This window comes from Medicago truncatula, chromosome 2, assembly GCF_003473485.1.
Source record: "Medicago truncatula cultivar Jemalong A17 chromosome 2, MtrunA17r5.0-ANR, whole genome shotgun sequence".
Lineage (NCBI taxonomy): Eukaryota > Viridiplantae > Streptophyta > Magnoliopsida > Fabales > Fabaceae > Medicago > Medicago truncatula.
In genome coordinates, this window is record NC_053043.1 from 11,772,187 (window position 1) to 11,786,877 (window position 14,691).

At 33.7% G+C, this 14,691-nt stretch overlaps 2 protein-coding genes across 2 annotated transcripts; both read left to right on the forward strand.

Annotated features, from left to right (window-relative positions):
* The first annotated feature begins 165 nt into the window (after positions 1–165).
* On the forward strand, positions 166–1,805 carry LOC25486311 (DExH-box ATP-dependent RNA helicase DExH12). The gene is made up of 2 exons (XM_013607573.3): positions 166–663; positions 1,610–1,805. Exons 1-2 carry the CDS (start codon positions 231–233, stop codon positions 1,663–1,665), a joined length of 489 nt encoding a protein of 162 aa, XP_013463027.1. The 5' UTR covers positions 166–230; the 3' UTR covers positions 1,666–1,805.
* Positions 1,806–10,796: 8,991 nt separating this feature from the next.
* Positions 10,797–11,333, forward strand: LOC25486313 (putative germin-like protein 2-2). Its single transcript, XM_013607575.1, has one exon. The coding sequence runs from the start codon at positions 10,797–10,799 to the stop codon at positions 11,331–11,333; it is 537 nt and encodes a 178-aa protein (XP_013463029.1).
* The last annotated feature ends 3,358 nt before the right edge of the window (positions 11,334–14,691 follow it).

Genomic DNA, 14,691 nt, shown 5'->3' on the forward strand with positions numbered 1-14,691 from the left:
CATTCAAACATTTGATCAAGTGATGTTCTACGAATTTACGTTTTTTATTGGTGTTTTACGGCCTTTCAACAAGTGTGAACAGCAAATTTCTAAATAGTAGAGAATTGGGCTCTTAATTGAAGCCCAAAACACAATTATGCTCTCTCTCTCTATATAAAGTAAAGTAGGCAAGAGAGAGAGAGAATACAATCTGTTGAATTAGGGTTATTGGTGAATTGAATTTGTGAAAGATGAAAGAAGATGCTCGTAAGTCGAAATCATTGAGTTTCAAGTACACACCAAACTACAGCGAAATTAAGAAAACCGAATTCAAAGCAAATCATGTGTGTCAACGCCCGAAGCAGGAGGAGTATCTCGGTAACTATGAAGAAGTCTTCTACCAGCCTAAGACTGACGAAACCCGTGCTGCCTATGACGAATTTCTTAACCTCATCCGCCAGCCACTTGCCGGTCAGCCACTCTCTACCCTCGGGTTTGTCGCCTATATAATCGTTGAAATTCTCAAAAACGAGACCGGTTCTAAATATCCGTGGAATAAGAGGAAGCACATTGACTTGATTCTCAACCCTATCTCTGACCATGTCTTTGATCAGCTCCTCTCAATTTCTAAGCTTTTAACCGATTTCCATGATGACAATGTGTCTTCTTCTTCTTCTCCTCACGGTAATTCTGAATTGAATCTGTTAACCTAATTTATTATTATTATTCTTGTTGTTGTTGTTGTTACTTATGATTTTGACCCTGAAATTAATCATGTTTTTGTATGTAAAAACTGATAACCTTTACCAATTTTATTAAATTTTCAGTTATACTTATGATTTTGTTCTAAGTTTCTGTGCATCGCTGTGTTGAAGTCTGTCACAGTTATAATGGCAACAATAAAATTAGATTGATTGTGTCCTTGAATGTTTTTTTCCCTACATCATAGCTCAGCAAAAGTATTAATTAATTGTTTGTATTCTATATGAACAAAATAAACAATGCATAACAAACAATGGTTTGTGATGGTGTGAGGTTGAATTGAAGAAGCCATGATGACATGAGACCGAGTCCTGAGGTGGAGAGGAGTGGCGGCGTGCGAAGTAAACCCTAGGTTGACTTTCAAAATAGAAAGTGACTATTTTAGAAGAAAAAGAGTCAATGCATGATAAACCTAGTCTGAAAGAGCTTGTAAAATAATATTAAAAATAACTATTTGTCATCAAATTAAATTGCGTCTGGACGAGTAACTCGAGGGTTAACCCAATTCCTGTTTCAGTTATGTCCCTGTTGTATCCCATATTTTTTGTCAATGTTCTTCTTTTGATTAGGGCAGACCAAACCCATTGTGTTCGGGCTATGACGGGTTGTAATACAGGGTTGGGTCACAGAATAATAAAATTGAAAAACTTAATATGATAGTCTTTTTGGCATTTGGATTCACAATACATCCAAGGAAGGACAAGTGTTAGAAACTTCCTTTCATGAATATGAACAGATCTTTGACTTTCCTTTTATACGCTTAGATCTTTCTGCGGAATGGATTTCTGTTTTTTATTTTTTTATTTCTGAATTGAATCTGCTAACCTAATTTATTATTATTGATTCTTTGTTACCATGTTGCTTGCAGGTAAAGAAGAACCAATTCCATTGCAGGAAGGAGGAGTTAACACTACCGTAGTTTGATTATTTATGTCTGTTGTAACTCTATTATTGTTATTCCAACAAATTATTTAACTTGATTATGCCTCTATCTAATTGGTTACAATGTTTAACAACAACTCGTTATTATATATATCTTTCTATATATGCTTATGGTTATTCTATATTATGATTTTGGAAACTACTGCTGTTACTTCTAGACATGTTTATGTTTATACTACGGTCTTGTTTAGACCTTTACTCACACACTCTCCCTTCATTGCCGTTAAATCGTATTCCTTCCAATCTTCATTCATTTTCATCAGAGCATATCCCTTTAAACATGTGTGGAATCTTACTTCATCTAGAAATAAACACAACCTCATTCTAACTCTAGGAGAAACTAAGAATGTGTTTGGATGGGGGAATGTTTTGAGGGAATGTAATGTTTTGAGGGAATTCAAGGTGAATTCTATTGTTTGAATTCACCTCAAAGTAGTTGAATTCCCTCAAAACATTCCTCCATCCAAACACACTCTTAAGTATATTCCAAAAAAGGTTAATTTCTATGAGTTTGACATAATTTCAAAGCAGATAAAGAAGCATTACAAGAGTCATTGTTCAGTAATGTTGTGTTACTGTTGGTTGTTGTTTATCTTCTACAACTTTATATTACCCTACCAATAATGGTGTGGAAATGAATGAATAAGTGATTCTCTCACTTCTTAACTTTCTAACCTCATTCTCTGTTCAACGCTATGTTGAAGTCACAGTTGATGGCAACAGGTAAAAATAGATCGAGTTTGATGTGTGGTGAAGTTACAAATATTTTCTATGTACTTGTAAAAACAAAATGGAAGCTTACAGTTTCTTTCACCTATGACATGTGCATGTATTTTTGTCAACATTAACTTTATCTATCACGAGTCTCTACTATTATGAAAATACTTGCTTTGGTATTTTAATTTCATATTTCATATTCACGATATAGCTGCATGTATCATCCAGGATAGTGGTGAATTTTCACAACTTTTTTGGAATTGAGTGTACTCCTCATGAGCAATACACTAGCAGATGTATTTGTTTTTCCAGAATTAAGAGGAAATCCATGCTTCCTAAAGCATACACCAACAGTATCCATTACACGACTTTGTAGAATCACGGACAAAACACATTGATTCACATCGACTTTGATGAACACAAGTGCAAATAGGCATTGGTCGATGAGTATTAAGTTCCTCCGAAATTCATTTCATCTTAGTAAAGTAATCTAACACAAATTTCAAACCTTGCTTAAGACTGTTGATAGCAAAGTAACAATTAGAAGTTGGAGGTGGAGATATCACTGATAATAGCATGATGTAGAGAAAGTGCAAGAATCAAGAATGAAATCCAAGAAAGTGCTGGAATGGAATTCACTAGAAACAAATAGGACAGATACCGTATTATGAATATGCAAATTAGAAAAATTGAGAGCTCAAATGCATGATAGGAGTAAAGTGATTTTCCTTACTTCATTCAATGATCTAGTAAATAGGTAGTCATCGTCATAAGCTAAGCTATGTCTGTTATAGGATAGAGTGACTTACATAACAAGTAACTAAATCTAACTAACTTTTTGGAAAAGTATAATCGCTTCTAGTTGTCTTTTTATAAGTCTCATCAATTTGTGAAATTGAGTTATCTTCACTTGAATCTAGCTTATGTAATATTGGTAAAATACTCCCAAAAAAATAAGTAGGTGTAAGTTAACAACTTCACATTTAGTAGCTAAGAGGTGATAGTTAAGATTTTGTTAGACACATTCAGGTAGTTTTGTCTGTCACTTATTACTTGTCGGCGGATGTGGCAACCACAAAATGACAATTTTTTCCTTAAAATAAAACTTTAACCACGACTTTGGCCATCAAAAAAGGTTAATTTTATAATTAAAAAAACTGTAATACACTCGCTCTAATCCTTTTTATAAAGACAACTTGGTCAACTAAAGTTGATATATTTGGTTCATAATGTGGACCAAAAACATTAAATTTTGTTGACCACTTTGTTTTTTATAAAAAATACCGGAGGGAATATCCCTCAATCTCTAGAATATATTGAATATAATTATAAGATCGGAGGGAATATTATTTTTATTTTTATTTTTATAAAAAATGCAATGAACAATATATAAATTATTATCCATCAAATAAATCATTGTGTTTGTTATTAAAAAAATAAAATAAAAATCATTGTGTTCGTAAACTTAGTGAAATGATATATAAAACATCTATTAAATCAACATCCATAATGGATAAGTAGCATAAAAACTTCAATGCAAAAGTATAGAGTATTTATCGTAACTCACAAAGTGCAACTTTAAAGACGATAAAATTCAATCTGACATAATAAAACTATTTTATAAACTATATTTTTTTTTTGGGAAATGTTAACGAGTGCCCCCAGAACATTCTTATAGGGCTGGCCCAGAAGATTAGTGACCCAGCCCAGGACGACCCATGTAAAATACAGGCCCGATGGGCTGGCCCAAACATATAGTGTCGTTTTTTTTTTGTTCTTTTTTAACAGCCCGACCCACACAAAAATAGAGGGCAGATAGGCCGGCCCGATAGGTCTGACCCATTTTAACAGCTCTAATTATATCTATACTATTAGTAAAGCATGTATATCAATTTTTTTTGTGTTTTCCAATTCTACCAACTTCTCGTGCACCCTCGTATTTAACAAAAATACCCCCGTTCAAATTTTACACTTTCAAACGGTTTGGTAATCCTCTAAAAAACTACAATTTTATTTTCATAAAAAAAGAAAGAATGAAAGTTTGCTACCGTTCTTTTGGATGCGAACGTTAGCTCAAATATAAAATAGAAAGTCACTGACAATATGAATCCAAACTATTCATTTTATTGTTCACACGTTTTTTTTTTTTTTTTTTTTTTTTTAATGTTCTTGACAAATGGAAGTGTGTAATGTTGATAAGCTAAATTAATCAATTAAGATTATTTAGTGACTAGCCGAATGACAGTACATCACATTAACTTATTACTGTAATTCTTACAGTCACCATTTCATAAGATGACCATTTCATTTTTTTGTTAGGACGGCATATTTGTGCTAGACCGAATTAATCATTTTTTTAAAGGTTGATCGAATTAATCATGTTTGCAGTATTTGGTTAAGCTTTGACTTTAAAGGCTGTGATATCAATGAGTTTCACCAATAAAATGAGATTGTGATCGAATCAATTCATTAGATAAGAATATCAATTGTCTTTTGGGACATATAAATATTCGATCCTTATTATAAGAAACAATTGACTTTATAAATTTATTGTGTAAGTGATGTATCTAGTCTATATTTATAACGAGTTATATTAATTATTCAATAAATCTAAAAAGTCAATTGTTTCTTATAATAAAAATATTCTTTTGGTTTGAACAAAATCTCCATTCAATTATTTTTACAAGCCACTAATTGATATAACATACTAATCACTTCTTGTATATGTTATGATCTCAAGAATGCTATCCCAATAGCAGTTAACGCTGCTCTTCGAGGTGAAATTGAAATGCTTTCGGAAGAGAAAATGGAAATGATGGAGAGACAGGAGAATACATTTTGCCAAGCATGCCGTGATTCACATTTGAAATAACTTCGGCTTGAAAATGAACTTCTGAAAGAAAAGGTGAGTTAGTATAACTACACACAATGTTTTACTCTATTTTTTTTATGTGAGTAATATATTTAACTTAAGATACTAATATTTTTTAGATTAATTAAGTAAATGATCCCTATAAATATTCAAAATTTTATTTTTAATTTCTACAAAATAAAATCACACTTTTTAGTTCCTATAAACTTTTTCATCAACATTTTTGGTACCTATAAAATTTTCCATCAGCATTTTTAGTCCTTATAAAATTTTTCCATCAACATTTTTAGTCCCTAAAATACTTAAGGAAAATGTCACAGGGACTAAAAAGTGTGATTTTATTTTGTAAGAACTAAAAATAAAACTGTGATATTTATAGGGACTAAAAACTTTATTAATCCATTTTTTTATTAAGGGCTACAATATCGACTAATTTATTAATTGTATGAGAAGGTGTCAAAATTGGATCCAAGGCACATGGGAAAAGAGGAACTATCACCGGAGTTGAAGTAAGGTCTTCCCCGAAGATCACCAGATGGAACCTATCTTTAGTTTTGCATCAAAATGTGTTTTTGGGAGTTGTTTCTTGCTGGTATGGATTATACTATGTGGTAGTTTTTGGGTTTTTGATAGAGACGATGTGTTTCTTACGTAGAAAATTGTAGGGACTAGGGTTTTTTACATGCCACAACTATTTTGACATCTATTTGTATACCAGTCAGAAAATTGTAGATTCACATAGAAAAATATGCTCACATAGCAAATCTGAGGTTTCTTCAGATGGAGGGGAAAAAACAACCCATCCAAATGGTCACTAACACATTCTTGATTCTCTAGGCCGATTGTTGCTCGCCTAGCGAATCTTCTCTTGATTCTCCCTGGAACTTTTCTCGAATACTTCTTTTGATCTCGCTCCATCTCGCCCAACAAATCTTCCAATCTTATAAATCTGAACTTTCTATTCATATTCACTCCCAACTTGCTTAACAAATATTCCTGCCCAACAAAACTCTCTAATTTGTCTCGCTTTGGTCCTAGCGAATATGATATAATTTAGACGCTTAGGTCTTTTTCAATTTCTCATCAAGGACCTAAAAAATCAAAAGGAAATAGGTGATAATAGCTGATCTAGACTATGTATAAATATTAACTATTTACATGAAATCGGGGGTGGTTCTCTAGATTACTTGCAAAACAAGTTAACAAGTGCCATGTAATTTAACTGAAGTTTGACGCCTCTCAACTTCCTCTTGGAGCGCGATAAGAGAGTATTCCTCCCAAAGAGGTTTCTTGAGATCAATAAGTCTGTCTTTTGTGGCATTGGTAAGAGAATTATGGATCCGTTCACGACGAAGGATGATTCGGTGTTTTCGACAAAAAAATATTCCCAAATGACTCATGGTTTCTGAGTTTTGAGGTTTTCGGGTAAGATGGTTTATGCTCTCCTTCCAAGCAGAGGATGTGGTCCAAGAATTCTTGACTTGAGGAATGAAAATCGAATGGTAAAGCCAAGTCCAAACTACTCTTATTTTATTGTTTACTCACATTCATTTTTTCAAATGTTCTTGATGAATGAAACCGTTGGAATTTTTTTTTTGGGTTTTATATGTGTTTAGTCCTTGGAAATAGGGGTCATTTAAAAATTGATCCCTGTATTCTTTAATCCCGGCATTTTGTCCTGCCAAAATTTAATCACTTAAAATTTCGTCCATCTCCCCACTTAATCACTGCCACGTCACTAATTACATGGGTATTTTTGTAATTTCATGTTTGTAATTACAATGACATGGCAATAATTAACTTGGCCGATGGACCAATTTTTAAGTGATTAAATTTTGGCAGGACAAATTGCTAGGATTAAAGAATACAAAGACCATTTTTTAAATGACCCATGTTTCCAAGGACTAAATACATATAAAAGTCTTTGTTTTTAGGGGAGAAGTGTTGGATATTGATGAACTAAATTAAACAATTAAGATTATTTAGTGAAGGACTAGCCGGATGGCAGCACATAACTTTAGCTTATTGATTCTTATTACCATTTCACAAGATGACCATTTCTCTCTATTTTGAAGTTTAAAGATGATCATTTCATTTTTAAGTTAGGACGGCATATTTGTGATTGTGGGCATGCAACCAACATTTTTGTTGTGCATGCTTTAAATTTGAGATTCTGAGAAAACTCATAATCATGACACGATTATGAATGGCATGACACGATTTTGTCGGCATAACGTATGGTTTCTGTCGAAGGAAAATCGTGGTGGGATTTGTGCAGGCGTGACACGATTTATTGATAAGGTTGTCGTACCTTGGATCGTACTCATCAATCGTGACACGATTTTGGGTGGCGTGGTGCGATTTGTCTGTCATTGTGTACTATTTAAGTGTTTCAACTCATTTTTTAAAGGAGAGAAGAGAGAGAACTTCAAGAGAGGAAAACTTGGGAAATCAAAGGAGGTAACTTTAGGGTTGAGGGTCTTTGATTATAGTTCTCTTGGGTTGGGAAACATTGTAAACACCTTGGGTGAGTGAAAATCATTGAGTGTCTTGTTCATTTGTGAGATTGGGAAAATGGGTAGAAATTAGGTTTGTTCTTTGTGAGCTTGTTTAAGCTAATTTCTTGTAACCCATTTGTATCCCTTTGTAAGAAATCGTTGATAGTGGATTGGAGAGATCAACCTCTCCCCCATATTACGTCAAGTTGGACCGAACTGGATCAACAATCTTTGGTGTGTTTTGTTTCTCTTCTCCCTTTATCTTTTGCTTGTGGTTTTGAGCTTTTCACTTTAATTCCTAGATTAGATCTAGGTGTTGTTATTGCTTGTGTTCACTTGATATTAGTTACTACTTTCCTTTGCTCCACACATCATAGTTTGTATTGGTGTGAGTTTTGAGTCCGAATTCACAACAATTGGCGCCCACCGTGGGGCATAGGAGTGAATTGGTTTAGTGAGTACCATGGGTTCAAAGTGGGATAATGATCCTCACCCACAAATACTTCAACATAATCATCTCTATGATCGTTCAACTCTTGAATAAGAAGTGTATGAATCATGATTTGATTTTTTTCCGGTCAAGCCCATGAACTCGGCTATAGCCCGGAATCCACAATGTCCATCGCCAATAACATCCACCACTTTTTCAATAAATGGAAGCATGAAGTGTGGCATATAATCAATATGCCTCATAACCGGGATAGCCTCAGGCTTTGGATACCGAGAAGGTGGTGGAAGTGGGGAAAGTGATGTTTTACCAAGACGAGCACATTTTTTTCTTTTATATGATGATGTTGTTGGTGATGGTGACAGTTCACTATCCGGATTTTGAGAATCAACAACCTCCCACGAAGAAGGGATTCGACTAGTCGATGTAATTTTTCCTTTAGACCTCGCAATGTCCACTTTTTTCTTGGCTCCCTTGGTTGGTACCTTTCGTGGTGGTGGAGACATCATGGTGGTTTCAGGAAATGCCAACTGCCGCAAACCCTCTTTGACTTCAAGCTTCATTTGGAAAGGGAGTTTCATGAGACGTTCTACAATACCCTTCAACTCATCATCGACAGAAAAACCAACTTCATTACTTTCTTCGCCCATACGTAACCTATGCCAATGGTGGTGTATCTCATCCAATAAATTTGGCTTCTCTTCAAGGATTTTAGTAGCAATTTTGGATACACATGGTAGCCAGTAAGATGTCCTTTGAACACAACCACAAATTTCCTTGTCCATGCACAATGTTTCCCTACAACGTGACTCTTCCAAAGCAATATTGTCCAAAGCATATCTAGACACATGACCACCTAAGCCGGAGTACAAAGTGACATCTTTGAATCTATGTTCCAACATGGTAACGCTCTGACCAAAGGTTGTTTGTATCGCAGTGAACTGAAGCACCAACATGTCATGTATTTTCTCCCAACAAGTACCCAAATCACCCACACTATTGTCCAAATATTTCTTCACTAAAGCATGAGCCGATTCTACCCTGTTGGTGGTCCTGCAACCAAGATGCAACACATGGTCTGTCCATGCCCTAACTATTTTCTCCTTCACTTCATTCAAGGTGGTCATGGCATACTTTAGGAAAAGTGGGAAATCACTACAAACATCTTGGAGCTCCACTAATGCATTTGCATATAACTCTTGAGTGGGCGATTCAACCATAACTTTCCATGCTCTCATTATCTTCTTGACAACATTGCGATTACTCACCTCTTTCCCATCCTTTTTTCCCAAAGGATATTTATAATCTAATATGCACCTATGTTTAACATTTTCTTACACATGAAAGTAACAATTCATTGCATAACTTTCGGGAAAAACATTTGCAACCACTTTCATCAAAGACATATCCCTGTCAGTCACAATCACCTTAGGCATATTCAACTTTGACGTAAGAAGTTTACGCAACATTTTTAAAACCCAAACAAAGTTTTCCTCTTTCTCATGTGTCACAAATCCAAACCCAACTGAATATGTCAAATCGGTCGAAGTGACCCCAACTACCTTAAACATTGGCATCTTGTAGGTGGAGTCCATAACCAAAACCGTTGGAAAATTCTTAAACAACTTAACGGATGTTGGATGGGCCCAAAATATATCTTCTATTGTAGTAATTTCACTTTGTGTTCTTGAGTAATAAGTATAGTTGTGCTCCTCCAATTTCGAGATTAAATATTGCAACGGCTTCTTGTCAACTCTATTTGCCTTCCATATTTGTTGACGTTCATTGTACACTTGCTTCACATTTGTCATGCAATGTGGTCTTTTGTCTTCAAATGTATCAAAATATTTCTTGGAAGCATCTTGCTCTTGGTCAAGTCACGTACAATCTTCTTGTCGTCCTCCTTTAATCTACCGGCAAGAATGTGTCCTTCTAAAGTCGGCTCGATCACATGGTTGTGAACTCCATTAAGAATGTTCAATCCTCATTCCTTTGTTTGCTTACTTTGATATCCACTAATCATGAACAAGCACCCACATTTTCTTGAGCCCGTTGTCGCATGCTTCGGTTTTTTTTTTTTCCGGCACTTTGTGAGCTCCACTCCTTTCACACACTAGTTGGAACATTGGATTGATCAAGCTTGATCTTTGTGTAACAATTGTAAATCCCTCCTTATTTGCTTGACGACGTGCCCACTCAAGCAATTCTTCTCTATCTTTCGACTTAACGTCGTCTGAAAAAAACCTAGTCGTGTCAACTTCGTGGGCTTGAAGTGGGAGGATACCGGAGTCAACATATTTTGAAGCTTCAACATGGACGGAAACTCCATCAATGTTTGGTTTCGCTTCAATCTTAGGCGGTTTGACATCACCGAAAAATTCGACAAAATTTGGTTTTGTCTCTCCCGGAACATCTTCCGCGTTCTCTACCATTACTATAATTAAACAGCACAAAAATATGAAATAACAATTTTAGTTGGTTACTAGAAAAGAGTTGGTTACTAGAACTTCATAAGTAAAATTTATACTTAGAAAATTCATTAAGATTCTAACAATTTTTTCCTCTATCATTTGTAAGAATGTTAGGGAATTCAGTATGCAAGGATCCAAAACTTGTTGAGGCAAATGATTTCCTTTTTAGTGGCCTTCACATAGCAGGCAACACTACTAATGCTGTTGGGTCAAGAGTGACTCCAGTCTTTGCATCTCAGCTACGAGGATTGAACACACTAGGGATCTCAATGGCTCGTGTTGATATAGCACCATGGGGTGTTAACTCTCCTCACTCACATCCTCGTGCTACCGAAATATGCACTGTTCTTGAAGGAACATTAGAAGTTGGATTCATCACTTCAAACCCAGAAAACCGCCACTTTTGTAAAGTTCTACATAAGGGAGATGTGTTTGTGTTTCTACCTATAGGTCTTATTCACTATCAAAGAAATATTGGATACAACAATGTTGTTGCCATTGCTGCTCTTACTAGCAAGAATCCAGGAGCTATAACTATTGGCAATGCAGTGTTTGGGGCTACACCTGAAATAGCTAGCGAAGTTCTCATTAAGGCTTTTCAATTGGACAAGAATGCCATCAATTACTTGCAGTCGAAGTTTTAGAATATTGGGAAGGAATTCAGCTGTTTTTGTTTGTTTGTATGTTTAATTCTGAAACTTGAAATGATTTTTTTTTCTTCATATTTACATTCCATAAACTATGAAGTCCGAACACGTACTAAGAGTGTGTGCGCAATATATTGTAACAAATTATGATTATTTTTTTTAATGATACCAACAATATAACAAATATAATATTTTTTTAAAAAATATAACAAATATAATATAAATTTTTATATTTTTGAATGACACCAACAAAATAGCATTCTTATGGTCAAATTTGCTTAGGAGTATAATTGAAAGGAGAAAAATTAAAGTCAACCCAAAATAATCTACTTTTGTTGTATATAGGATAGATTATTATTATTATTATTATTATTATTATTATTATTATTATTATTATACCAAATGCATCACGTGATCTTTTAAGTTTAATATTTGTACTGATTAATCTTTTTAGTTTTAAAATTATCATTTATCTTGACTGAAGTGAACAAGTTAGTCCTTTGTTTTTTTTTTTTTTTTTAACAAATTGATTCATTTTTCCATCAGACTAAGTGTTTATATGAATTTCAAATGGATGTATTGACATAGAAGGTCTAAAAAGTATTTATACAAACATGATTACTTTTATATATATATTCTTATTTTTATCAATTCAATCTCAATCTTATATATAAACATTTAATCAATATTATATATTAACTAATCGCTTGATTTTGTTCAAACTAAGATTGAATAATATACATATGAATCATAGTTTTCATAGCGGTGAATTTCAATCTACCAATTTAGCAATAAACATAATATAAACATTTTCTTCCACCTATTAACCATATAACAATGAATTTAAACATACCAACTTAACAATAAACGTGCACACATATACCTTTTTTAACTGAGTTTGGTGAAAATAGAGTAATTCTTATTTTTTTTTACAAAGGAAAGAGAGTTTGGTGGTAATATTAGGTAAAAGTTGTGAAAAAAGGTGAGAGAGTTGGATTTGAATTCGTTTTTAATCCATTGTCTCATGCGGTTCATTCTATCTTAATCTCATTCAATCACTTATATTTTTTCTCAGTAATAAAGATAATAAAATAAAATAGGATATACAAATTAAATATTAGAATACTTATAAATAGTATTGTTCAATCTACTTGTAATAATGTAAACCATAGTAAAATGATACTTTTAATTAATGGCCCTCGTTTCCTTTTGTTGATTTATTACTGCTGCTTCACAGACCTGCTCACATTGGGTTTTCCACTCCATTTCCTTTTAAAACAGTTTTCAGAATGGACAGAGCAAAAGAGATACTCCATATATGACTTTGTTTGTGCAAGGAAAATGTAAACTACTAAATTGTACAATATTATTTGTTTTATATGGTGCCTGTTTAGTTACTACCTTTTCAATCCTCCTTACCACTGGCCAGCTAGTCACATGGCATCAATTTTTTCACGGTTAGGAAAAAGGTAATTGGGCGGTTTGGTTTGATTTGGTTCGGTTGACTTTTAAAATAAAATCCGAACCAAACAACTATTGCGGTTTGAATTGGATCGGTTGGTGTGGTTTTTTATACAATAATTTTTTTTTGTTTCCAACATTAAAATCAAATTAAAAAGCTAAAAAAGAACATATTTTCAACAATATTTTAAATTTCATCCAGCATTACAATTTTATTTTCATCCAACAATGTACCCAACTACGTAGAGCAAATTTAAACGCGGACAAAAAGTAATCATATTTTGTAAGAAATACAAAAGACTAAATTTTCTATCATTCTCTAAGAGTTCAAGTAGTATCGTAAATACATTTTTTTTTTAAAAAACAAAGAAGAAACTTAAGAAGAGAAAAATATGTCATTTTATTAAAGTTTGCATTGAGTTTCTATATGTCATTTTATTAAAGTTGTCATTTTCTTATATTGCGGTTTGGTTTGGTTTGGTTGGTAAAATCAAAACCGCAAACCGAACCAAACCATGTGGTCAAGTAAAAAATTGATACGAATACATTCGAACCAGATGGGGGGTTTTTTGCGGTTTCAGTTTGTGTTGGTTCAATTTGCGGTTTTTCTATTGGATTGGTTCGATTTTGAACACCCATATTCTCTCATGCTCATTTCAATCGTCATTTTAATGTTGTGTGCACTTATTGAAGAAATGATTGGTTTAAACGATTTCAAATAGTAAAATTAGTATTTGTTCTAGACCGACTCCCGCGGTCCAATAATCCATAATCCTCAAATAAGAGAGGGAATTTCATTGGCACCTCACCGAACAAGAACTAGCATCCATTTGTACCGTTCATCTAACGACTTCATGGTATTCTTGCCAAGTTTGACGGGGTTCGTTACAATCCGATCAATCCAAGTTGATGCAAAGGGTAGCGGGGAGGGGATACCTGAACTCTATCAAATATGGAGTTGAGATTCAACTTTTCACATCCGTTGATCAGGATATGTATACGAGGATATTCGCATCCTATGAAATTTGGGGAGGGGAACTGCAAAAACCCTCAACATTTCCGCTCTATGCAACATGCATGGGGAGTTGAAGGGATTGTCCAGCAAAAAAGAGATTATGCAACAAAATAGTATAGTGTACAGTATTTGTCTTATACGGTGCGTGTTATTTCATGATCACCATCTAGCTGATCACATCACATAAATAGCTAGAAATTTTCTCAATGTATAAATTTTAAAAGTGAGTTTATACACATAAAATTAAATTAAATTAAATCGTTCCTCTCTCTATTATTATTATCCCATATCGGCAAAAGCATACAGAGGGAAATAAAAAATCAAATCAAAATTACAACAAATATGAGTACAACCATCAATATCAAATGCCCTTTCTTTTAAACTTAGTCAAGAAGTTAAAATTACATGGATGCACAAAGTTCATTTCTTCACAACTGAACAACAACGAAGAATTTCATCTCTTCTAATCTTGTTCAAAAAGCTTTTTCATTTCAGCCATTTGTGACTAACATCGTTCTCTTCAACTCATCAACTCAAGGTGTGTTACTTTTTTATTTCATTTTCTTGTACTTTTTTTCTTTTCTTCAAGAAGTAGAAACAAGACAATGGATAATACACTGAACACAATCTGAACTAATTTCCCCCCGTTTCAAGAAGTAGAAAGTAGACGCATAAAAGAACTATCTTGATGTAAAAATATGATTTTTCCTCTCTGTGTATGCTTTTGATCAACTTGGTGTAAGTTTTTTCTTGTTATGTTTGTTGTTTAATGTTTTCTTATGCATTTTGTTTCTTTTTCTATCTTCTTAAGGTGAATAATATTGTTAGCACTTTGTTTCAGTTTTTCCTCTTTTTATCAAACCCCAGTTTTTTTTTTTC